At 47.5% G+C, this 24,727-nt stretch overlaps 1 protein-coding gene across 6 annotated transcripts in view; it reads right to left on the minus strand.

Annotated features, from left to right (window-relative positions):
• sox5 (SRY-box transcription factor 5) overlaps positions 1-24,727 on the minus strand; it is a 78,858-nt gene that overhangs the window by 46,511 nt on the left and 7,620 nt on the right. For all 6 annotated transcript variants that reach the window (XM_052055353.1, XM_052055352.1, XM_052055354.1 and 3 more), the window contains exons 2-3: positions 21,478-21,676; positions 14,481-14,703 (exon numbers count right to left, since the gene is read on the minus strand). In XM_052055353.1, coding sequence (XP_051911313.1) covers positions 14,481-14,703; positions 21,478-21,675 — 421 coding nt within the window. In that variant the 5' untranslated portion in view covers position 21,676. The remainder of the gene's footprint in view (positions 1-14,480; positions 14,704-21,477; positions 21,677-24,727) is intronic.

Raw genomic sequence — 24,727 nt, forward strand, 5'->3', positions numbered from 1 at the left:
TCCACTACAACGGCTTTCCTCTGCCCTTTATCTATGATCACGATATCTGGTTGGTTCGCCATTACCATCTTGTCAGTCTGGATCTGGAAGTCCCACAGGATCTTCGCTCTGTCATTCTCCACCACCTTCGGAGGTGTTTCCCATTTTGACCTTGGGGTTTCCAGTCCATACTCCGCACAGATTATATATATATATATATATATATATATATATATATATATATATATATATATATATATATATATATATATGATAAGATATCCTTTATATCCTTTATTTGTCCCGCAATGGGGAAATTACAATAAGAATTCAGAAAGGAAAAACGCTGGGTAGGTAGATGGAATATATATACTGTATATATAATTTTTTGTGCATGTGTGTGTGTTGGAGCTCTCCCATCCGGGTTTTGGATCTCACAGATCTCCCAAAATCGGGTGGCGGTCCAGCTCAGGAACAGTGCCATTTCTCGTTTCTCTTTCACACTTTCTATTGTTCGCTCACATGTTTTTTAGGGTTTCTTTTTTTTTTTTTTGCTCTGAGTCACCACAAGTGGCCAGCTCGGTTTTTCCTATTATCTCATATTTGTGAAAGGGAGGGAGGGAAGGACTGGCGAGGTGGAGGTGGAATGACGAAGCGAAGGGGTGGGGGTGGGGGGGGGGGGGCGGCAGTGGGGTTGATGTGGAAAGAGAGTGAAAAAAGAGAGTCCGAGTTTGGGTGCACAACAAAGGGGCCTCTGTGCCAGCGCCAGACCCAGCCGGGCTCTGAGGAAGACGTAGGATGAAGGAGAAGAAGGAGGGTCCACAGGAAAAAGGCCCTGGCTTTGGACCCCCCCGCACCCCAAAAAAAAAACAGGCTTTACATTGACTTGCCTTGGCAGGCAAGATGTGGCTCTGACTACCCCACCTCCGCCTCTCCCCTCCTCCCGCCACTTCCCTCCTTCATCCTTCCCTCACCGCTTTTCCAAGCGGCGCAGGGGTCAGCGTTGAATAAGCAATTATACAAGCAGTGGCGGCGTTTGTCTAGGCCCCCGCTGCCCCCACCCGAACACTGAAGTATTGAGACGGCGGCGCAAACGTGACAAGAGGCAGACAGAGTATGTTTACATACGATGGCGCGATTAGATTAAGAACTCAGTTCGGACGAGACCTAAATCGTTGCCAGTGTCATCTTGCGAACCATTTAAGTGCGTTATCTTAACCGAGTTAAGACCTCTAGAATTGGTGGAAAGTCTCTTGACGGCTCATTGGGACGAACAAACTTGACTCATGACGGTGAACATATAAGCAAGGTGTGCTGCGATGCTCCACATCACCTGCAATCTCTTCTTTTTGGATCGTCTTGCGTTGTGAAACCTCCAGACGGGCCTCTTGCACATTTTTGGATTTGACTACCCGTCTTTCAAAGTATCGTATTTCCTCCCAAAGCATTTGCTTGACAGTCTGGCTATCTCGCCTTCCAACATGCTCCTTTTTAAGCAATGATGATGTTGTTATTTTGATGATCAATTCATGTCTGGTTGTGCTGCTCCATGTGTCTGGACACATTTCCATTGATTCCCTCTAATGGGGGTCCAAATCGCTTTGCCAAAAGCAAAGGGATAAGGAGGGGGAGGCGGGTGGTAAAAAAGAGAAAGGGGTGCTGTAATATCGAGGGAGAACAGACGTATTGTATTGCGCAACGCTTTTTGTCCACCTTTTCTGTGAGGTGAGCAACTCGCAGCACCAATTACTTCCTCGTTGTTTTAGCGGCTCTTGGCAACAGTCGCCGCGATGGTGAAGCCCCCCCCCCCCCCCGCCCCTTGTGTAAACAGCAAAAATCCCTCCTCTTTACTTTCCGACTCCCGCTAAGGGCCCATCCGATAGGAGAGGGGCCGGCAGGGTGATTTCAATTAACCAACCTGACCGCTACACATCCACCGTCCAAATATGGGCAAACTGACCTCTGTCATCCCCCCCCCCAAAGAAAAAAAACCCACCTTGCACTGTAACTAACCAGCCATGTTACTGACGTCACTCACTAAGCACAGTTGTCTTAGTATCTCTGACACATCGCCAAATAAATCCACCGAACTGAGTTGACGACTTCGGCAAGCATCAAGTATGAGATGCTAACGCTAATCTGTAGCAGCAATTAAAATCCAGCAGCTCTGCTTAACTCTTGGCTCGACATCGAAGACGACTTGGTCGTGCAGTTACCGCTTTCGGGGCCCGACGATTTGTCAACAGGCAGTTAAAAAGTCCAGTTTTCTATATTTTGAACATCGCATGTGAATCCAAACAACAGATGTAGCGTTTTTTTTCTCTTTTCGCTAATATTAGCGCCTCTCGGCCCGATCGCCGTACAGCTCGAAACGCGACATTCTAAGAATAGTTGGCGGGCGGCGCGGGAAGTTAAAATTTCGGTGGGTGTCAGTCAACAATTTAATAAATTGAAAATCCATTTATCCGCACTCAGAGAGTTGTGCCCTTCACTCCGCTTGCCTTTGCCTAACAGATGGTGTTGTGGGTGCTTATGTCCAATTTGATTTGAACCAAACCCACAGCCAATTCTGATACTGGCATGAAATCACGGAGAGCCTGATACACACACACACACACACACACACACACACACTGGCAGTCGGAAATAGCAGCGGCGAGGGCGCGACATTGCAAAAGAACGATGAAGGGCAAAAAAATAAATAAAAAAATGAAAACCACAAATCTGGAGCGACATTCGAGAAAGTTGCCGGCTAACTTTGCGGCGACAAACACTTTTCTCCCATCCTCTCATTTCTTTCTTTCTTTATTTAGTTATTGATCTATTTATTTTTCTGGAGCCGAGCCGGTGGAAATTAACGATGTTTTGTGTTTTTTGTAAAGGGAGGGAGTATGCGCACACGCCCCTTTTTCGCCCTCCAATTACCGCAGCGACCTCGATTATCACGAAACGAGGATCATCGAGGTGTTTGAATCGGTACTTGACTTAAGTCACCTTGGATCCCAAACATATATTTGCATTTGTCAACAAATTCCTCGCGTTATTGTAATTACTGAAGTTTTGGGGTCACAGAGAAACTAAAAAATCGATCTATCAAGTGTCTCCCTCCTCCACCACACCACAATTGTAAAACTGTAAAAAATCGATACCAAGTATCTAAGTAGACGTAAGTCCCGGCCGGTACATAAATGACTCCCTGTTGTTGTCGGCTTGTTGTCAACCACCAGAGATATGTCCATAATTGAATGAAGCCAGTGTGCACATCGTTTCAAGTTGAAATGATTTTGGTCTAAATACTAGCCATGGCGTTCTTAGTTCTTAGAAAATAAATTTTCGCTGGTCCAAATACATTTCGGACTGCAAAAATAAGTTGGACTCGGTTGCCCAAAGAGATATTTTCCTCATCATTTGAAGTCCCTTTGTAGCATCCAAGTAATTCTTAACTTGGTATTTAGTGGTCAAATTGTTCCCTCCTGTTGCTTTAAATCCACCTTTTCCTGATTTTTTGTAAATTTCAAGTCCAATTCTTGTCAAAATCCAGGACGAAAATTCCCGATTTCTCCTCCTGAGGTGACAATGTAATAGTCTGGGCATTCTATTAAGGCACGCACATCTCTTGCTGTCAAACGCATCTTGTTAAAGTAGGCCGAGGCGTGCGCGCACGCGCCTGTTCGCGTGCCCGCGCTTTGCACGCGCTCTCTGGCTGGAGCGGCCGTAATGGAAAATGACACTTGCAATCTGTCTTGTGGCAATAACCCCTCGTCAGCGCTCGCGTCTCCACTTTTTGACGCAAGCGCGCGCTCCACATCCCTGTCACACTGCAGTGGCCCACGGGCCGTCCTTGTCACTGCGCGGCTTTATTGCATCACTTTAACGTGACAACAAAAGAAGACATTGTGTGTCGGGCCCTGCTGTGTATGGGGTGGGGGGCGGAGGACGGACCCACGCATTAGCAAGACAAGAGACCGACGGCACTCGCGCGCACACGCGCACACATGCGGTTTTCTCCACTGAGTCGTGACATTTTTCGTCTGCCTGTCAAAGCAATGGCACGGAGACGGACAGCGCGGCAAGAAGCTCTTGACATGAGCATGCAGGCTTTGCATCAGGGTCTTTTTTTTAAAACATAATAATAATAATAATAATAATATTAATAATAATAATAATAATACTGTAATCCCAATTTAGTTCTCCTTGATTTGCGACTATCCTGCAATAACTTTGTTTTGATCTTTTTTTTGTTGTTGTTGCTGTCGCTCCCTCTAAACTTTGCGAGTGTTTGTCCCATCAAACAAGAGTGCCTTGTAAAGTCTTCAAGGCAGTTAAAAAAAATCCCAACTTAGTTCTCCTTGATTTGCGATTATCCTTCAATAACTTTTGTTTTGATATCTGTATTTTTGTTGTTGTTGTTGTTGCTGTCACTCCCTTTAAACTTTGCGAGTTTTTGTCCCATCAAATAAGAATGCTTTTTAAAGTCTTCAAGGGAGTTAAAAAAAAATCCCAACTTAGTTCTCCTTGATTTGCGATTATCCTGCGATAAGTTTTGTTTTCGATATCTGTATCTTGTTGTTGTTGTTGTTGTTGTTGTTGCGGTCGCTCCCTCTAAACTTTGCGAGTGTTTGTCCCATCAAACAAAAGTGCCTTGTAAAGTCTTCAAGGGAGTTTAAAAAAAAAATAACAACAAGTTAGTTCTCTTTGATTTGCGATTATCCTGCGATAAGTTTTGTTTTCGATATCTGTATCTTGTTGTTGTTGTTGTTGTTGCGGTCGCTCCCTCTAAACTTTGCGAGTGTTTGTCCCATCAAACAAAAGTGTCTTGTAAAGTCTTCAAGGGAGTTAAAAAAAAAAGGCCCGTATTGTCCCTCTCAAAGATAAGGGCGATGGGCATGTGAGAACCATTAGACCCGACCGCAGTAAGCACCCAACTAGTCCAGGAATGCTGGGCTGACTAGCATGTGTGTGCTTTGAGCTTTTTGCGTGTCATTTCCATGGGAAGATGACTTTTTTTTTTTCAGCCAGCGGGGGTGAGTGAATAAGCGAGTATGATGGTGAAGCGCCTACGAGCTGACTTTGGCCCATCTGTGGGCAATGTAAAGGCAGAATTGATTCGCCACTTGAAGCTGCCATATTTGAACCCTTTGAGGGACAGCGTTCACAACAGTGTAGAGCTTATCAGGTTACAGGGTGCACGAAAGGGCTCGAGTCTTCATGTGTATTTGATGTGTGAACTACGTAAGGCGAACACTCTTTTAAAGCTACCGCTTGTTTCAACTTGGGCTGCGTTGCTTCTGGAACATATCGGTTGGTTTTCCGATCCCCACTCCTCGGTGGCCGGCCGCCTTTCCCTCCCGAGTAACCCGTGACTGGACTCTCCGAGCGGGCTAATTGTCTCTAATCGATACCAAAGGACTTGGTTGGTGTATGATAACCTTGGCCCATAACCTTGTTTGCGTGATTAACTCATTCAGTACCAGCCAATTCAGGACCAAGTCTGAAAAGACGTTTAAAAACGTCTTTGGGAGTGAATGAGTGAAGCGAGCCAACAAAACACATAAGGGAGGGCGCCATTGTTGCTAAAGTGGAGGAAGGGCGGGTAGTCTGTGCTTTACTTCATCATTTATTAAAAAAAAAAAACATTATAAAAAGTGCAGTTGCTATCGGGCACAATAAGTAATCAAATTCATGTTTCCAAATTGAAATATTGCAAATAGATTTTTTAAGCATTCAGCAATTTCTATTTTCCTTGGGATAAACGGATAAAAAAAAGAGCAAGGAAACTTCAAAATAATAATAATAATAAATAAATAAGATGATAAAAAGAGGGCCTCACTGTTGGCTGCGTGAGCGTTGCGGGCGTGTAAAAGTGTGTCAGATCAACAAACAAGCGCCCAGTGTGTGAGTGAGCGCGGCTCCTTGAAACCGTATCACAAGACTGGCCAGTGTGAGGCTTGCACTCAAGTATGAAGACGCTTTCCGGCCAAGGGGGGACTTCCAGTGATTCGTGCGAAGCGCTCTCATCAGAATTTCGTCTGCAAATGTGCAAAATGTTATGCGGGGAACCGACGCAAAAATCTCAAGCACGGCATTTCAAATGATACCCTGTGGTGGTTTTGTTAGTCTGCGGCCAAAAAGTTTTCGTTCAACTTTAATTTTTGACTTTTTCAAAGTCGTTGGGGCCTGAGCTTTATTTTGTATGGATTTTATTTTTTGCTTTTATTTTGAAATGTTTCACATATTCAAAGCAGTTTACAAAGTCTGTTCATTATCTCACTGATTTATTTTAGTTAATTATTCAATTTTTATTTCAAATGTCTGTATAATTAGTTTCACTTACGATTTTATTTTGTGTTCATTTATTTTTTAATTTTGTACTTTGAATTCCCAAACTATAGGTTCATTTTGTGATCATATTTTTAACCCTTTCATGCTCAAATAAATGTTCCACTGTAGTGATTGCTGTACCTGAAAGGGTTAAAGAAATCATTTTTGAGGCCTTGCTATTTTTTTAAATTTAAAATAAAAAAAAACATGTTGATTAATGACTAAATATTTTTTTAGGCATTGTAAAAATTGAACGCAAAAATTTGATTTATGCTTAATCACTTTTCTAGCCGCATTTTGCAGGCTGGATGCCGTTTCTAAAGTTAACGGTCATTCAAAGTTGTGGCGTGGAAGGACAAAAAAAAAAACAAATAAAAGAAGGCTTGTTGTGTGTGCGTGTGTGGAACAAGGTCCCGCATCCAAAGAAAACTGTGACAAATGCGGACATGCAGGGGAAAAAAAAAAGAAAAAAAAGAAAAAGCATGAGCGTGAATCAGAGACGGAAGGAGGTGAGAGGTGGATGTAAAAACGCTCGTCGGGCCAAGTGATCGTTCTCATGAGGATCACAAGAGCAAAACGTGTCCCTTCAAATCATGTTTTTCACTCGCGACTGAACGGGGCTGAACGCTTTGGAACAATCGAAAATTTGTCTTTTTTAAATTTTATTTATTTATTTTTTATTCTCATGTTAATATTCTGATCTTTGCCAGCAGGACCCCTTCCTGTGCATTTTTTTTTGACAAACCTAAGTAATAAAGCAATCTGTATTACACTAAACAATATCAGGTTTATGATGCCGTATTTTCCGGATTATAAATCGCAGTTTTTTTTCATAGTTTGGCCTATTTATGTGTGAAATTATGAACAAATTATTCCGTCATTTCACATTATTTTCACATTTAACCACTAGAGGGCATTCTAGGTCTGTGTTGATTAGTCAATGAGGAATCTGATGTAAGCGACATAGAAGAGGAAGTGCCGCATCTTCTACCTCCGAGTTGGCAGATTTGTTTGAAAGTGACACTGAAAATGAAGATTTCGTTGGATTTTGGGATTTGGAGTGAAACTGTTAGCTAATCTTGTTAGCATGTTCTTTATGCTATCGTTATCGGAATAACTCTTAATATGTTTCGTGAGCATACCAGGTATGTTCTCCGTTGGCTGTTGATGCGTCGTGTAACGTTAGCATATCGTACGCTTATTCAGCCTGTTGTTCGCGATTTGATTTTGATTTTAAATCACCTTTCAAGATGGCGCAGCTTCTTGGTGTTGGATTTTTATCAAATACATTTACCCCAAAAAAGCTATGGGTCGTGACCGAAAGAACGAGATCCCGGATACAAGCGGCCGAAATGAGTTTTCTCCGCAGGGTGTCCGGGCTCTCCCTTAGAGATAAGGTGAGAAGCTCGGTCATCCGGGAGGGGCTCCGAGTCGAGCCGCTTCTCCTCCACATCGAGAGGAGCCAGATGAGGTGGCTTGGGCATCTGATTCGGATGCCTCCTGAACGCCTCCCTGGTGAGGTGTTCCGGGCATGTCCCACCGGGAGGAGACCCCGAGGAAGACCAAGGACACGCTGGAGAGACTATGTCACCCACCTGGCCTGGGAACGCCTCGGGATCCCCCGGGGAGAGCTGGAAGAAGTAGCTAGGGAGAGGGAAGTCTGGGCTTCCCTGCTAAAGCTGTTGCCCCCGCGACCCGGCCCCGGATAAGCGGTAGAAGATGGATGGATGGATGGATGCAATTTATACTCCAGTATGATTTATAATCCGGAAAATATGGTCTGTATTCATGTTTTGGTTTTAGAAGTTGAAAGCATTTGCAGTTTTGTCGGCATTTTGTCCGCCGACAAAATTCTCTCCAACAAGTTGCAGAAATATGAGCCGTAAATCACATTCCAACGATAACGCAAACGATTATTTTTACTTAGCGATTTGAAAATTGCCTCCAACTAATTTCTGATGTTGATTCAGCCCGACGGTTGAAACGAGGGTATCTCGACTGCGCTTTAATAATCGATGCGGTATCACGTCACAACAGGCGACACAAAAACCCACCTGGGTTACAAAAGCGCGACTGGCGCGCAGCAGCTGATTTGCGCCGTCGCTGTAACAATGAGCCAAGAGGGCCTGCGCGTCTGCGCGTGTGACAGAGAGCGATTGCATCTGCGAACATGCGCGAGTGTGTGTAGGTGACAGCTCCAACCCCGAACTGACTGGCATCTGGCGGTGGCAGTTGTTTTAACAGCTGAGCTGACAACATTAATCCGAACGCACCCAAATCAAAAGGAGACAACACCTGTTCACTGCTCCCGAGCCCAGCCAGGGAAGAGGATGAGGAGGGAGGAAGCATGAATGGAGGGCGCGTGTGGAAAAAGACGTAATTGGGAGGGTGGGGAGGAGGCGTAGGAAGGAGCGGGGACACGCCGCAGAGGGGTGAAGAGAAGGGCAAGCTGCCAGCGAAGAGGAGGGATGGTGGGAATCCGAAAGAAGGGGATGGAAGGACAACAATCACTCCAGAGGAGCATTAGCATGGGCGCCAAGATGGGACAGAAAAGGAAGCCGGGCACGGACGGGCTTAAGGGGTTCTTGTCCCCAACATCTGACTCGAATAAGGCCAGGGCTTCATTTGCGGGGGCCGCAGTGTAACCGGCCCGGCCACAGGTTCATTTGGGTTCAAACCCCGTGGAGGGTTTTTTGCTCCAATGCTATACTTCGAAACTATTACATACTTTGCCAAAGCGACTTGCACGCGAAAGACGGCCCAGCGCGAAGCTTTTCGGCATGTTCGGCATCCGATCAAACCGTGTCGTTTTTGAGCGGTGCTATAAGGCCACGTTCCGGCAGGATACGACACCCCAGCTCTATCAGTCCAAAGCATTTTTTGTTCATGAGACGAGGTCCCAATAAGAAGTCCCACCTTGGCGAAACGCGGCCTTAATCCGTCCGAGTGACAGCAAAGCGGTCAAACCCAAACACCGGAAGCTTCTTGAAGGCCACCAAATCTCCCCATCAGCAAACACTCTGCACGGACGGACAAAACTCGCGTCAACCAATCACACGCTCCGAATCAACCCCGTTCAAGTCCTTCACGTCCATGACGAACTTATAAATTATGCTCTGCTGACAGGCACGACACTATCGCAAGATTTGCGTTAAAGGATTAGAAGGCCTTATTTGATGGCTATCCGCATCTGAGGGACATGAGACAGACAAATTGCATTCAATTGTTCTGCTTGTCCCTGTACGTCGTTGGCATAGATCAGGGGTGTCAAACTCATTTTACATTCTGGGCCACATACGGACTCGGTTGATGTCAAGTGGGCTGAACCATTAACATGATACCATACTGTGCTATGAATCACCAAAATGTCGTCTCTTTCCTTTGTTTTGGTCTCAAGAAGCATTGATTGGCGCTTTCATATCATTTGCTGTGTTGGGTCTATCTCGGTGACAGACTGAGACTGCTGTTTTCTTCCCTGGTCAAAACAATGTTGTCTTCGACTGTGATCAAAGCAGTGCGCCCCCAATCCACCAATTGCATTTAATTTAAAACAGCATTGTTTCATTCTGTGTCTTTAATGCATTTTTTTCACTTTTAAATGATCCCGCGGGCCGGATCGAACCTCCCTGGGGCCGGTTCCGGCCCACAGGCCTTATGTTTGACACATCTGACATAGATAGAGGAACCAAGATGAATTTGCTGTCCATCAGGCTTCTCACTACCTCCCCTAGGAAGTAAGCCGACTGACTGATAAAAGTTTGGTTCTTATGCAGCCCCCCCCCCCCCAAAAAAAAAACATTCTTGTGTCTCTCCATGGTAATGATGGGAATTCTGGCAGGGGGCGGGGGAGTATACAACAGGCCGTGCTAAATGAAGAGACACAATGAGAAGACAAGATCAATTGCCAATGATTTGATTGGAAGACACGTTTGGTGAATGAAAGTGAACTGGGGAGGGAGTACTGGGGGGGTGTGGGGAGGTGGTGGTGGGGGGTCGGGGGGCTGTCAATTATTTCGGACGTAACACTTGCCCGGAAACGCACTCATATCGACTCAGCTTGATACACACATTGCACATACTGTAGACATATTGACCGCACCTGCCTGGTCACCAGATATGACCACACACACACACACACACACACACACACACACACACACACACACACACACACACACACACACACACACACACACACACACACACACGCACACACACACAGACACACGCACACACACGCACACACACACATATGCTCAGCATGCTGCAGGACACTCACACTGTGACTCGGCCACAATAGCCAAGCTTGGAAGCCTCGGCTGATTCATGAACCTCGAGCTTTTGTCCTTAACTTAATGCCACGCCGGGAGGCCGATGGCACACGCACACACACACACACACACACACACACACACACACACACACACACACACACACTAACATGCAGAGACCATCAGGAAAACTGCAGGACCCTCTCTCCTCTCTCTAAGCCCCTTTATGCTTCTGTATTGGACAAAAGCAGGGCCACTGCTTTTTATTTATTTATTTATTTTAACCCCAACACAGACACATGCGCAGACACGCATACTATTCATGTCCTCAATATCGTTCTTCTGGACGGGGGGAAGGCAGAATGGGAGTTTCATCCCCGCGATTGTCGGAGCAGCGAAAGGCGAAAGAGAAAGCCGAGGCGGAACAATTGAGTCAGAGAAGTGACTTGAATGCGTCTTTCATCGGGGCAACAATGGACGGCCGCACAATAGGCCTCAGGTTCGGCCGCGCACGACGCGGCCGCCCGGTTTCTCATGGCGCAAAAAGAGGGGGGGGGGGCAAAAAACAAACAAAAGGGGGGAAAAAAAACAAAAGTCTCCATTTGAATCGCATGCCGATATGACTTTGACTCGAGTTGATGAAAGCTCGGAAACTACCGTACCAGTTTTTGGGACTTTTAGCGCATTGACGGTCACAAATGGCCGCAGGTGCACTGTGCTTAAAAGTGAAGGCTCTGTGTGAGGATTGTATATGCCATTGTTGACGTTTAGCATGTGTGCAAGCCACGCCGGTGAAAGGATGACGAAAAATAAAGTCGTGGGGGAGGTGGACCGACCAACGAAAGACTGGCCTTCCACTTATCAAGCTTTTTTTTTTTCTTCTACCATCCTTTTTTCTTTCTCCTGCTCCTGCTCCTGCTCCTTGGCAGAATGTATCCGCCCTTCCCATTGTCACCCACTGGAGTGAACGGAGGCGTGAGGGGAGCCGCGGCCAGTGTGTGCTTGTCTGGCACAATGGCCTCGCCTAAGTGCTGTCCTATAAAATGCCTCAGTGCGCTCTAAAAGCAAGGCCCTTGGATCCCTCACTGCCTTGGAAGTAGATGAAGTGCTGCTTGTGCGGATGTGTGTGTGTGTGTGTGTGTGTGTGTGTGTGTGTGTGTGTGTGTGCGTGTGTGTGTGTGTGTGTGTTGTGCGTCATCTGCCAGTGAGTTGGCATTCGCAGGATGGAGACTGATGTCTTAGAGCACTGCGAAGCGGCGACGATGCCGAGCTTTAAAAAAATAAGAATAATAATTCAGCGCCATTGCGCTTGACCTCCAGGGTTGCCGGCGTGCCTGTTCCAGTGCTTTCCGGTGTGCGCCTTTGTCCGCGGTGTCAAAAGTGCCATAAAGTACCGCGGTATGGGTCCGACCCCTTTAATCCAGTTCGACAGATCCATCAGTCCCTGTTTGATTCTGCCGACTCATTTCTGCACCCTTGCATCTGTCAATACATTGTACGAAGCCTACCGTGATCCCCTCTGGGAGGGGAGGGGGCGGGGCAACCCGCAACACTGAGGGAGCCGTTTTAGCGTTCGGGTGCCTTGGATTTTGAAACCAGGATCCCGCAGTGACGAACGAGTCATCCAGTTAGCAACCACAGACAGAACTACTCGAGAACCAGGCACCCACATGTGCATATGCATCTTTTTGTGCGGGTGTTCGTTTCGGTCATTTCTCTAGGGAATTGATTCTCACTCACCCTGCCACCCAAGCGGGGTTGCGTTCGCTTAAAGTCATGGCCCCAAGGGCGCTGCCCAAGCCACATGTGCAAATGCATCTTTTTGTGCGGGTGTTTGTTTCAGTCATCTCTCTTGGGAATTGATTCTCAGTCGCGCTCCCACCCAAGTGGGGTTGTACTAGCTTAAAGTCATGGCCCCAAGGGCGGTGCCCAAGCCACATGTGCATATGCATCTTTTTGTGCGGGTGTTCGTTTCGGTCATCTTTCTAGAGAATTGATTCTCGCTCTCATTATCCCGCATCCCTTCGCCTCAACAAACGCATCGTGGCCCCGCAAACGGGCAAGGTGGCAAAGCCTTCTTAACTTCGTCCGCTTCATTGCTCTTGAGGAATGCGTGGGTGTGTGCACCCGCGCACCTGGGCCGTCACGTCGTGTCTGCGGTGTGTCTCAAGGGGTAGTGGGTGAGCAGCGGAGTAAGATGAATGGGGGGAGAGGGGGCAGAGCGTGTGGGGGGGGGGGGGATAACGGCGAGTCATTTATGAGCTGCTTTGGACGCAAACACACACGACAACCTGAAACGTTACACATCAACGCGGGTGAATGTTGGCATTGTCGGGAGAGGCGCACACATTTTTGCGAGTGTCCACACTCTGCCCCAGAAAGCACAGAAAGTCCATTCATCTCCCGTTAAAGTAGAGCAACGCCGGCCGCAAACTTACTTTGCGTGTGGCGTCTTTTGTACATGCGGGCGGGTGTGAAGTGTAGCTCAAGGCCAGCCTCGGCAAAAACCGGCCTCCTTTTTGAGTTTCGACATCTTTATTGTTTTTGTGTCTTTGGCTCGCATCTTACCCGTGCCCCTCCCCATTACTGCTCCTTGAAAAAGGGTCGCGTGCCATTGATCCAGTTGGAAGCGATATGCCAGCGCGAGTGTGTGTGTGTGTGTGTGTAGCAGTAATATTTAGGGCCTTTCATAATGATTAAAACCTTCATTAAATTTTCATCCCAACCTGCTGTTTGCTGCTAATGGCCATTGTGAGCTGCATAGCCAAACAATAGCCAGCCCGGACACACAGGAGAAGGATTTTGATCTCGCCCTCAATACCGCCCCCTTCCCTTTCCACTGTCGCCCCCCGCCCCCCCACCGCCCGCTTAGTCCCTTTCCGTCTCGCCCGGTCCCGAATGCGGTTTCGCTGGCCCGTTTCATTTGAACCCAGAGCCGACGCCTCACCACTACCGGGGGGGGGGGGCTGTGAGGACCCCAGACGTTCTTTATCACTTCTTAACTCTCCTTCATTCCTCTTTTCATTTCTCTCTTTTTGCCCTCGCTGACTCATAAAGATCCATTATTGTTTTTTTTTATTTTTCACACCTCCCTTGCCAGTTCATGAGGCCCGCCGAAACACACCTCAATTACAGCTCAGCTCGACAAACAGCAGTTTCCCTTTTTCCTTTTCTTTTTCTTGTATCTATGTGGGTGCACGCGCGCACCGCAACAGACCTCTCTATCGACCGGAATTTTTAAAAAAAACAAAACAAAAAAAACAAGCAGACATCGAGGGAGCGGACCAGCGGCGGTCTTGACCGCTTTGAAAAGCGGAGAGAAAAGCCCGAAAAAATAAGGTTAGCACATCACAGCTTGAAATGAAAAGCCTTTTGATGCCCCAGCGGAAACTATAGGCGGAACACACACACACACACATACACGCGCACACACATAAACAAGTTCCGACAACAGTTTTTTTTTTTTGACGGGCAGAATGTCACGAGAGGCCAGAGAAACGTTCGCCGCGAGTTGTTTTTCCACCAAACAGGAGAAGGCGTCCGCCAATAAAAGGGATTTCTATCAGGAGATGAGACACCTGTTGGCCATCTCCTTATCACCATTATCAGCGCCGCGTGGAGTAACTAAAGCGCCGGAGGTTATCTGCCAAGGGGGGTAATTAGAGTTGGCCAAAGGCTAATTTTAATTCCTGACTGGTTGAGTCTGACTGTCAAAAGCCGAGATTTAATTTTAAAGCAGCGTCTGTGATTGTAGTCGCTTTCGTTAGCCACAGTTCCAATCGTAGCGAGATGGCACGCGGGAACCGGAAAAAAAACCCACACCGGGGGTGCTTCGCGAAGCTTCGTGAAGCTTTTTCAAATGAGCAGGAAAGAAAAGGACAAGGGAGAGAAAGCGAAAGCCAGACTGACCTTCCGGTTCATTCTTGATCAGTTCCTCCATCTTACGTTGTTTCAGTGTGTCCACCACGTCCGCCAGGCTCCCTTTGCGTCTCTCCGGAGTTCCCAGAGCGCCCGCCGCCGCGCCGCCGTCGCCGCACGGCCGACCCCCGGCGCTGCCTTCGTCTTTGCCCGGTGAGGTAGCATTGTGCAGGGGGTAAGGGCTCAGGGAGTTCCCCTTCGAGCCGTCCAGATCCTGGAAGTGGTGGAAAAAATTATTCATGAATTGCCTCCAAATAAGGACGGTCGGGAGGATCGCCATTCTTATCTGCTTATCTCGCTCCCTTTCTTCTCGCTTTTTCTGGGAGCCCAACAACAGGCACGGAATTTTCGACTTTCATCCCTTGCCAGTTTTTCGTAAGTTAGGGCACGCGTCTTTTCTTATTCTCCGCTGGAATCCGCTTTTGACGGACTTGGAGGTACTTGACAGAACCAGGACATGAAACAAAACAAACGGTGGCGCTTCGTTACAAAGCCTTCCGCCGCTCGGCTTTGAGCGGCGTCCAATGTTAGCTTGCGCAGCTCGTGAGGCCGAGCTTCGGCGCCGGCTACTTTCGTCTCGCGCGACTGTTAATGGTGCGAAGATTTTGGAACTTTGTCAAGCTGTGAATTTATGTCAGGAATGAAATCACAAAAGAGTGAACAACTGGCACGACAGCGACAAAGTATCACATAGCGAGCTAACGCTACGGTCTTCCCGCCAAATTGTCGAATAACGATCCCGCTGTCTTTACTGAACCTCGCAAGCTGACTGGATTCATTTTGAAAGTTTTTGCTTTGGGATGGAGGGGTCGCGAAGCGTCACGAGAACAGCTTGAAGAACGAGTCCGGTTTCAGCCCTCAATCCAATCGAGGTGGCATTTGTTTGGAAGATTCAGCTAATACCTTCTCGGCCCAATTAACAGTGACACTGAGAGGCTACGCGACGCCGATTCCGCGCTGCAACAAAGCGGCTTCACGTTCGACTTTCCTCAAATAATGAGAAATGAAAGTAACGTTTGACAGGATCATCACAGAGCGGGAGGTCAAGACTCCAAAAGCAAGTGAGTCACTCAGTCAATCAGCCCGTCAGTCCGTCAGCTCTGCTCTTTGCATACAGACGAAGGGTCAATGGTCCACCCAGTTAATCTTTGGCTAATCTCAGCGCAAAGGCGGCAAACGCCACCTCCAAATCCACAGCGCACATCCAGGACTGTACTTTCATAACATCTGATTAGACGCGCGCGGGGCCGACGGGCGGGCGGGGCGGGCGCACGTGACGGAGGCGCCGCTCCGTTGATGTCATGAATACGGATTTAGGCGCGGATCGTTTGCAGATGATTAACTCGCCCGACTGGAAGGGGGAACCTGACACTCGGATCACAGTCCACGACAAAGTCATCGGTGAGAAGCCGATGACTCGTCCAACAAAGAATGCCCCGTAAAATAGGAAAGGCGGAATAACTCCTCTGACGTCAGATTTGGAGATTGGCGAGATGGGTGCAGGCCCCGCCATTATCACTTGGGACTCCCAGTGGCCCCTCCCCCATCTCCGACACTTAACCGACTCTCCCGCTTTCTCGCGCTGCGATCCCGTGTTTTCACACACACTCTGAATAAGTCAGCGCGCTCAATTATTCATTTATTCCGACGGCATTCCTGCACATGCATTGTGCGCCGAGCATGATGTAGTTACTGTGTAACTTAAAAAAATAAAATAAAATAAAAAATTGCCAAACCAAGGCCATGTCCACACGGTCAAATTTTTAGAAAAGTTTTGACCAATTTGCCCTCACCCAAATTTAATTTCACCCAACTTTTTGGAAAACTCTCCTATCATCATTTGACATATATTAACCCACCCCAAAAAAATTAACACTGAGCGAAAATTTTGCATTGTCTCAGCACTGTGCCTTTAAGAGGCGGGGCCAGGTGTGGCGCCTGTGAGTGTCCGGGCGTGAGCAGCGGCTAACATCGTATTGGCATTTTATTATTTTCCCAGCGATCTCGAAACGGCTCTCCTTTCCCACATGGCAGGGCATAACCCCCCCCCCCCAAATTTTTGTGACGACGTGACTGATTCTTAATGAGCACGTCAAGATCAAAATTAAACCGTGATTAATTAAACTGTGATTAAGACTTTGCTCGAAGCTTTGTTGGTGAAGTCGCCTTTCCAAACCAAATGTTCTTTTTTGCACTGAGAGGGGTCGAAGTAACTTTTTTTTTTCTTTCTCCTTGGTCGCATCCTTCCTTCCTCGCGTCCTCCTTCCACCCTCTCCTGTTCTCCAGATTAGGGTAATTCGCACTTCAAAACGAGCGTCTGTGTGATTACGGGTTGCATCATGGCGAGCGCACGCCATGCAAATGAAACGAGGCGGAGGTAGACTGGTAAAAAAGCGGGGGGGGAGGTGCGATGTGGGAAGTGGGGGTAAAGAGAATGAGCGAGGTGATGTTATTAGAGGAAATGAGCGAGTTGACAGAACGAGTGAGCGGGGAGGGAGGGAAGGAGCCATCTTGAAGGCAGCGGTCACACCTGTCACATCCCATTTATCTAATCCGGCGCCTACTTAAAACAGACGCGCGCACTTTTCTTTCGAGAAAGATGTCGCGCAAACAAAACAAACAAGAATGAGAGAAGTGTGTGGCGGGGTCGGGGCGCTGGGACGTGGGAAATCGAGAATCTGCCGCGGAGATGTCATGTCGTTCGACGACCAAGGTCATTTCCCGGCGGAACCGTGGAACCCTTCAAAAAAAAAATCTCTTGATTAGGGTCCATTGCGTTACGCGTGCGTGAAGTCAGATCGACAGCCTCATCCCAAAGGCTCCGCAATTGGAGGACATAATCCACACCAGTGACATTTTGTCGCCTTGCCATTTGCATGCAAGACCAGAGAAACCAGAGGGAGACGTTCCAATGCGTGTGTCAGTCAGGTGCACCGCCGCCGCGCTCTTCCTCGGCTAACGCGATTTTTGTAACTTTTTCCTCATCAGCATGCATTTATTCAAGTGCGCCAGCGCCCCCCCCCCCCCACCCTTTTTTTTTCCTGCCCTCTCCTCTTCGCCAGTGAGCAAGTTGTGCCATTTGGTTTGACACCCAGATAGCCTGCAGGTGTGCATGTGGTGTGTGCGCGCACACCCGCGTTTCACGCCGGCTGCGTCAGCCTGGCAGCGTGGGCGGTTCTGCCTTTAGTTTGCAGATGTCAATTCTCTTCCAAATGACTGGAACAAAGTAAAAAAAAAAAAAAATGGGAAATTGCGACTCCCTCGGCTTTATCCCTTTACTGCCTCTGCAATGGAACCGAATTAGGCAACTTTTGTCTGAAGCTTATCTGCTTTAAAAACACTTTGGTCTTGCCAGAATCCAAAACTCTTTCGTCCCCCCACCCAGAGCCAACACAGCCCCCCCCCACCCCCTCAGCTTACACACATCCACACACAAATTCTCTCACTCTCTCTTTTTCTACGCTCTTGCCTGACATGTCTGGGGCTGTGCAAGGTGCATGCGTGGAGAAACAATATTTGATGCTTGGCGCGTCGTCGTGGATCAAGACATGAAACAACCGCTCGACTAAAATACTCTCACACAAGCGGGACGAGATTGTCACCGATCGCTCCTGCGGGGAGTTTAAGACTTAGCTCCACGCCAGGGCTGCCAATCTTCCAACGGCACACTCGGCAGCCAAACGCACACCCGCGCGCACATGCTCACCCACGCACCCGCAGTAAATCATTTTATTTTATTTTTAAACATGCCACGGCTCATCGCTGACCCTGTCGGTTTGTACTCGGAAGTCCTCAAACTCAAACCGGGATGAGCCGCTCGACTCTCGTTCGGTTCGTAATGTGCGGGCGAGAACACCCGAAAGCTAGGCGGGCTGAACCGGATTTCATCTGGAGCCGATCGAGTTTGAGCTGCAAGGCACGTCATCGGGTTCAGGCACTCCAATCTCATCGTCTCGGGTTGTAATTTGAAGAAGGATCATGTTAACTGCTGATTCACCCTTTCATGCACCAATAATGATAACCTGGTAAACTTTCCACTGTAGTGACTGCGGTCCCTGAAAGGGTTTAAAAAGAAACGATAATTCGTTATAAAGTCGGCAAAATTTGATCAAAAGGAATTAGCTGTGTCGAATCTCGTCTACAACTGCGGTAAACCAAATTGAATCCAGATCTGATCAAGATTAGAATACAATGTAAACACACAACATCTAATTCCATGTACTGCCTTCGTACTTTTGAATTGTCCAATCAGTGGTTGCCAGTTTTTTATTTATTTTTTATTTTTTATTTTGAACCTGGGTTTTGGGAATAGCATTGGCTGTGTTATTGATATCTAAAGGAGCCATTTTTCTTTTTTGGGGGGAGAGCCTGAACGGAAGCAATTTTCTCCATATTCCCGAATATTACCCCCGCATATTTCAACACGACGGCGATGATTTATTAATCTGCCCGGCGATACGCAACACCAATCCACAATGGCACCCTTGAAAAATAAACAAGCAATTAGCGCCGAGATGCTCGTCTCTGCCTCAATCGCAGTTTTTTTTTCCGCAAAGATATGCGAACATAAAATGATCCCCGAGCCACATTTGATTTGGTGTTGCCGCACCTCCACGATTGAATCTTTTTTTTTTTAAACAGATCCAATCGCACGCTTCCTAGCAATAAAAAGGCCTTTTAGCCAGATTACAATCGTTCGGAAACTATCGTAAAGAGCAACCTTCGTAATCGAGAGGTTCCAAATTGAGCTAAATGCTGTTTCGTGAAATATATCTACAGCGCACATGTGTGTGTGTGTGTGTAGCAGGTAGGCAATGCTGCATGGTGAAAGTTATGAAGAGGTCAGTCGAGCGCTTGCACGTCCCCGTGTTAATTTACGATGACAAGATAAAGCTGTAATTTGCCCCCCTCCCCTTCCCTCATATGGACCCCCCAAGCCGTCTCACTTCCAAGTCAGCTCGCCACCAAAGAGCCATTCACTTCCCCCACTCAAGCCCACCAAACTCTCCACTCCCCGCGGTATCCCTCCACGTTTCGCTGACAGTCAGCGGCGGAAGGGATTGCCACCCTAAACCCTCTTGGAGACGAAGAGGAAAAATAAAATTTTTTGGAGAGGAAAAAGCTCACACGCCAATACTTGTCGCTTTTCAGCTTTGAGATTAAACTACTGGAGGCGTTTCGGCGGTGTCACTCCGACAAGAGAATGTGCGACCGTGGCACTTTGAGAGCGGCAGTCGTTATTGGGATCAGCGGCTTTGATAGAATGTTGAATTTCGTCGATCATTTGCTGAGAAATTAAGAGAAAGAATCAATTTCCTAGGAGGATGACATCCCAAATCACTTGAACCCTCGCGTTTATCTCCGTTTCTGATCCCTGCACTCACGGCCCCCAGGACTTTGGTTTATTGTCAAGCGCATGCAGAGTCCACAATCGGGAGGGGCCCGCTGCCTAATCAGCTGGTTAATTACAAAATTAGCTCTCTATTATAGACGCTAAGCGCCTGTTCATTGTTTTACGGTTGGTATGAGCAGCATGAGGTGGGGGGAAAGGTTGATTTGTTTTATAGGCGAGGACACATGATGACGCACACTAAATATTGCTCGCAGCTAAGCGTAGATGGGAAAACACACCGCGGTTCATGTTTATTGTCCGGTTCCTGACGTTCCTGACAAAGTTATGAGGATGTTATCGTGCCGAGAACTTTTCCCCACACACAAAATATCAAATCTTACAGGAGTCAAAAGAAAGACCCGTTTGTGCGCCGAGGAAGTTTAGAAATGAAGCCCCCCTGAAGGCAGTTCCAATGAGCAGAATGAAATTTGGTGAGCGTGCCGATCAAGAGTAGACCCACAAAAAAAAAAATATTGAGAACCCATGACTACATGAAGTCTGTTATTTTTGTATGAATTCGCCCTATTATGGTCGCTTTCCCTTTTTCCTTTTCCAAATGTAGCCTCTGGAGCCCGGTGTCAAAACGTGAAACTTGGTCGACAAACGGTTGCGATCATGAGGAGCCCTCCAAAAAAAATCAATAAATAAAATGTCTCAAGAAGCAACGGTTGAAGTCTGGCATTTGATTTGAGCCATTTTCGGATCATTTTATATGTCCATGAAAGAAAGACACGTCAGCCCACGAAATCAGTTTCACATAATGCAAAACTTGGTTGACGTGTCTATCAAGAGTAGACCCACAAAAAAAAAAAAAAAAACTTACTGTGTCTGAAAAGACACAGTAATGAAGCCACTTTGGTTTTACTTGTATTTTTTCTTCAAAGTTCTGTCCAATTTGTATCAAATCTTAAATCAAATATACTCTACGGACAGGCAACATAAAATACAACCAAAAAATTTGACAACTCCATCAAGCATGATTAGTCATCCAAGAATGCAAAGACCAAACATCTCTGTGAAGAACCGATTTTCTCAAAGGCATCCATTGATAAACGTTTGATTCAACACGGTGGATCTTTTTCAATAGAGGGTGTGTGAGCTAACGGGGAGGGGGGAGGGCATCATTGCGCGGTTTGGCCGATTTTTGATGACTGGCCGAGCCCGAGCCATGACACTGTAACCAAACCCATCATGTAAACATCCACCCTACATCGGGGACGCGACGGCCAATGTCACACTTCATCCCACGCGCCGTGAATCACCGCTATGGCTCACGTTTCGTAGTCACGCAAATGCGCGTCAGAAGGGCTCCGGGCTCACGGCTGGTGGCACGCACATGATGGCGAAAAACAAAAGTGTGTGGTGTCCAACAGTAGCCCTCAACCTTCTTTTCCAATAGTCAGGGGAAAGCCCCAGAAGGAAATTGCATCCAAGTTGAACAATTATGTTGACGCTTGCCGCTTAAGGCCCTCAGCATCCATTTTTCCATCTTACGTTTGGATGTACAAAATCTGATCTACGTATGTGCCCTGGAATATCAGGACAGGGGTGATGACAACCTACGGTGGACGCTCTCCGCCACTCCCAAGTTCTTACCGTGTTGTTGGGGGGGCTGTCCAAGGTCCGAAAAGGGGGCGAGCGCGGGGACACCTTGTTGCAGTAGGACGCCAGGGGGAGGTGGATCACACCACCCAGTCCCTCGCTCTCCTCATCCTCCACTCGCTGTCTGCTGGTTGCTATGGTTACCTCTCCATCTGTCCCCCCATATGGAGAGGCTGGTCGCTTGGAAGACATCCTGGTAGCCAAAAAAAAAAAAAATAAGGACGACAAGGAAGGTAGAATGACAGAGAAGAAATGGGTTACTTGGGATTTTGACAGTAGCTTGACAATCAAAAAGAAATTGAGGGCAGTCGAGTGTCTTCCGGTCCCCACAAGTACTTTTCAAAATATGATGTGTGTCCATCTGGAAGTGACTTGAAATCTTAGCAACCCCGAACGATTTCCACTCTGACAAGAATTCGAGACCAGAAACTTGTTTTCAACCTCAACCTCTGCTTGCGCCTGCCCCCGTGATCCGACTCCGATACTGCCAAAAAATGTACAGGTTGACTTCAACCATCAGTTCCTTACACTCTGCACATAAAGGCAGGAAATAAAATGAATGACCAACGGGATGATTTCATATGCAGCCCCAACGGCGACAATCATTCGAAAAAAAACATACATTTAGGTTCAAATATGAAGACAACGAAATCACCGTCTTTCTCGACGACTTGTATTCAGGTGCAAAAGCCCTTCAGCTCTTCAAACACACTCTCGACTCTTTACAGTGTGTTTGCGTTCACGTTTTTTTCAAAAGACGGGGGGGTCATTACTGCAAATGAAGCCCGCTTGCACTGGCATTGTGCGGGAAATCACCGCGTCTTGACAATGGGCTTTCAGTGACAGACACCGAGTGGGAACAGGAAGAAAATAATGGACACGGCAAGCGAGAGACAGAGCCAAAGAGAGAGAGAGAGAGAGGGGGAACAGTATGAACACTGACAATAATATGCGTTTATGAAAACCTCTGGACAATAGAGGGACTGGAGGAAAATGGGTGAGCAACACAAGAGCCCCGCTGTGTCAATTTGTTACCGTGGCTTTGTTCCCTTGAAAAAGAAGCAAAAGGATATAAAGCCACATCTATTAGGTGAACTCTCCTCGCAAGGTAAATTTGCCTCCGTCGTACTCCAGTTGAATAGAGATGCAGTGACTATGCAGCAATAATAGAATTTAATGCGGTTCTCAGCGTCGGCTGAGTGCTTTCAGATGCACTTGTCAGCCTTGAAGCCACTGCGACTATGACCCTGGGTAATAGGCAGCTAACGGGCTGTCTCCTTCCCAGAGGCAACGCACGGTCGGGGATTGAGGGCGGCTTGTGTGTGGGTGCATGTGTGTGTATAAGGAACTCGCCGAAATAAGCAACAGGTATCCGACTTTTCATATAGTTCGCTTCTGCTGTTTTCTTACGACAATTTCCTCACCGGTCGTCCTTTCCGTTTGTCTGCGCTAAACTGATTAGCCTCTATTGGATTTCTTTTGGACGGTGTCTCTGGCATTGCTCCGAGGAGCAGCCTCCGCTACTAATTCATGGCTTATTTACCTTATGACAGCCAAAGTCAAACAATCTCCAGTGTGCCGCCCGCCCGCGGCTAGCAAAGAAAAAAAATGTGGCGCTAGCGCCTAGCAAGACGGGGGTGGGGGGGAAAGCGACGGTCGAAACGCAATGCGGGGAAGGGACTCTAATTTACGTCGCCGCAGAGACAACATCCGCGCTTTCCGATCATGTGATCTTTCAGGACCTCAAGTGTGTTGACAAATTCAGTCAGTGTTTGACTTTGTTTTCAGTCCTAACGCGTGACCCCATGCGATTCTTTATTTGGAATTGAATCAAACCATTACCGAAACAAGATTAAGGCGCTTGGTCAAATTGGACCCAAGTGAACTGGATGGTTCAAAACAATTGGTCTTTTCTCCAACGTACGGAGTCATTGCGCCATTTCCGGCGGTGACTTTCTCCGGAGGGGCTTCTGATTGGCTTAGGCGGCCTTCCATTTCGGGGTTGTATCACCACCTGTTGCTTCGGACCGCAAAACGCGACTTCACATCTGACGGAGCTTTTCTTAAATGTCATCAAATGACATTTTTTGGGATCCCGGAGTGCAGCAAATGTTACGTGCAACAATGAGGCACAGATCCATGAAAAGCGGTGGAATATGCAACCAATTTCTTTATCTGCGCCCGTTCCACCTTTGTGGTTCTTACTCAGCATAACCAAGACGGCATAAATGATCCAGAACAAGTCAATGACAAAAGACTCCGGCGATAAACCTGCGCGCATTAAAAAGCGGAATCATTTCCAGATAAGGGTGCGTGGATATTTGCGATGCCGAGAGCCAACGGCGAGTTTTTGGGCCCACTTGTGCAAACCGCAGCGCAGACACGCATGCTGACATGCTGACATGCCTGCATACAACAGAGGTCCCCACACTGCAGGTTTGTCTTCATCACTGCCTGTTTACTTTACCTCCTTTCACTCGCTCACACTGAGGACTTTTGTCTGGCGCGCACCCACCAAGCACACACGTCCCCTTGTGTCCCACGCGCACCTCTGCCTAATCATAACCCTATGTACACACGCAGGCGCGCGGCCCGGTTCACCTTTGAATCGCCTTACACACTTTCCGCCATAGGGACACACAGAAAAAGGAGGAATTTTTTTTTCCAGGAGTCTTCAGAGCACAGTAGCGACATTGATCACATTTTTTGACAAGAGCGCACTTTTTGTGAGGACTTTCTCCAGGAAGCCTCCCCCTCCCTCCTTTGGAAACTTCTTCCTCAGAGGGGAGCCCGTTTGCAACTCCTCTCCGTCTATAAAAATGCCCCCCCCCACCACCACCACCACCTCCACCGTCTTCCCCATAATTTCGCCCCACTTTGCGCCTTTGAAGTGGAATTACTCCACAATTGGGCACGCTGTGCTCGCAGGTTACGCCGGCGACTTCATTAAAACTCGCCGGAGACCTGAAGGGAAAGCGCTTGAAAACGGGGAGTGACGCGAGGATTAACACAGATGACGCTTTCTTCACCCCCACCCGGACTCCCCTTCTTTGGTTTTACAAATTGGCAGCATGGGCCCAGGTCATAATTTTGAGAATATTAGCATAATGTCTGCACTCAACATGTCAAACACACGACTCATCAGGCTCACGGTGGTATGAAAGGACCACCTCATACCTTATCTACATAAAGCTGCAGTGATATTCAACTACTAAAAATAAACAATGTTAACCCTGGAGAACCC

The sequence above is a fragment of the Hippocampus zosterae genome, chromosome 21, assembly GCF_025434085.1.
Source record: "Hippocampus zosterae strain Florida chromosome 21, ASM2543408v3, whole genome shotgun sequence".
Lineage (NCBI taxonomy): Eukaryota > Metazoa > Chordata > Actinopteri > Syngnathiformes > Syngnathidae > Hippocampus > Hippocampus zosterae.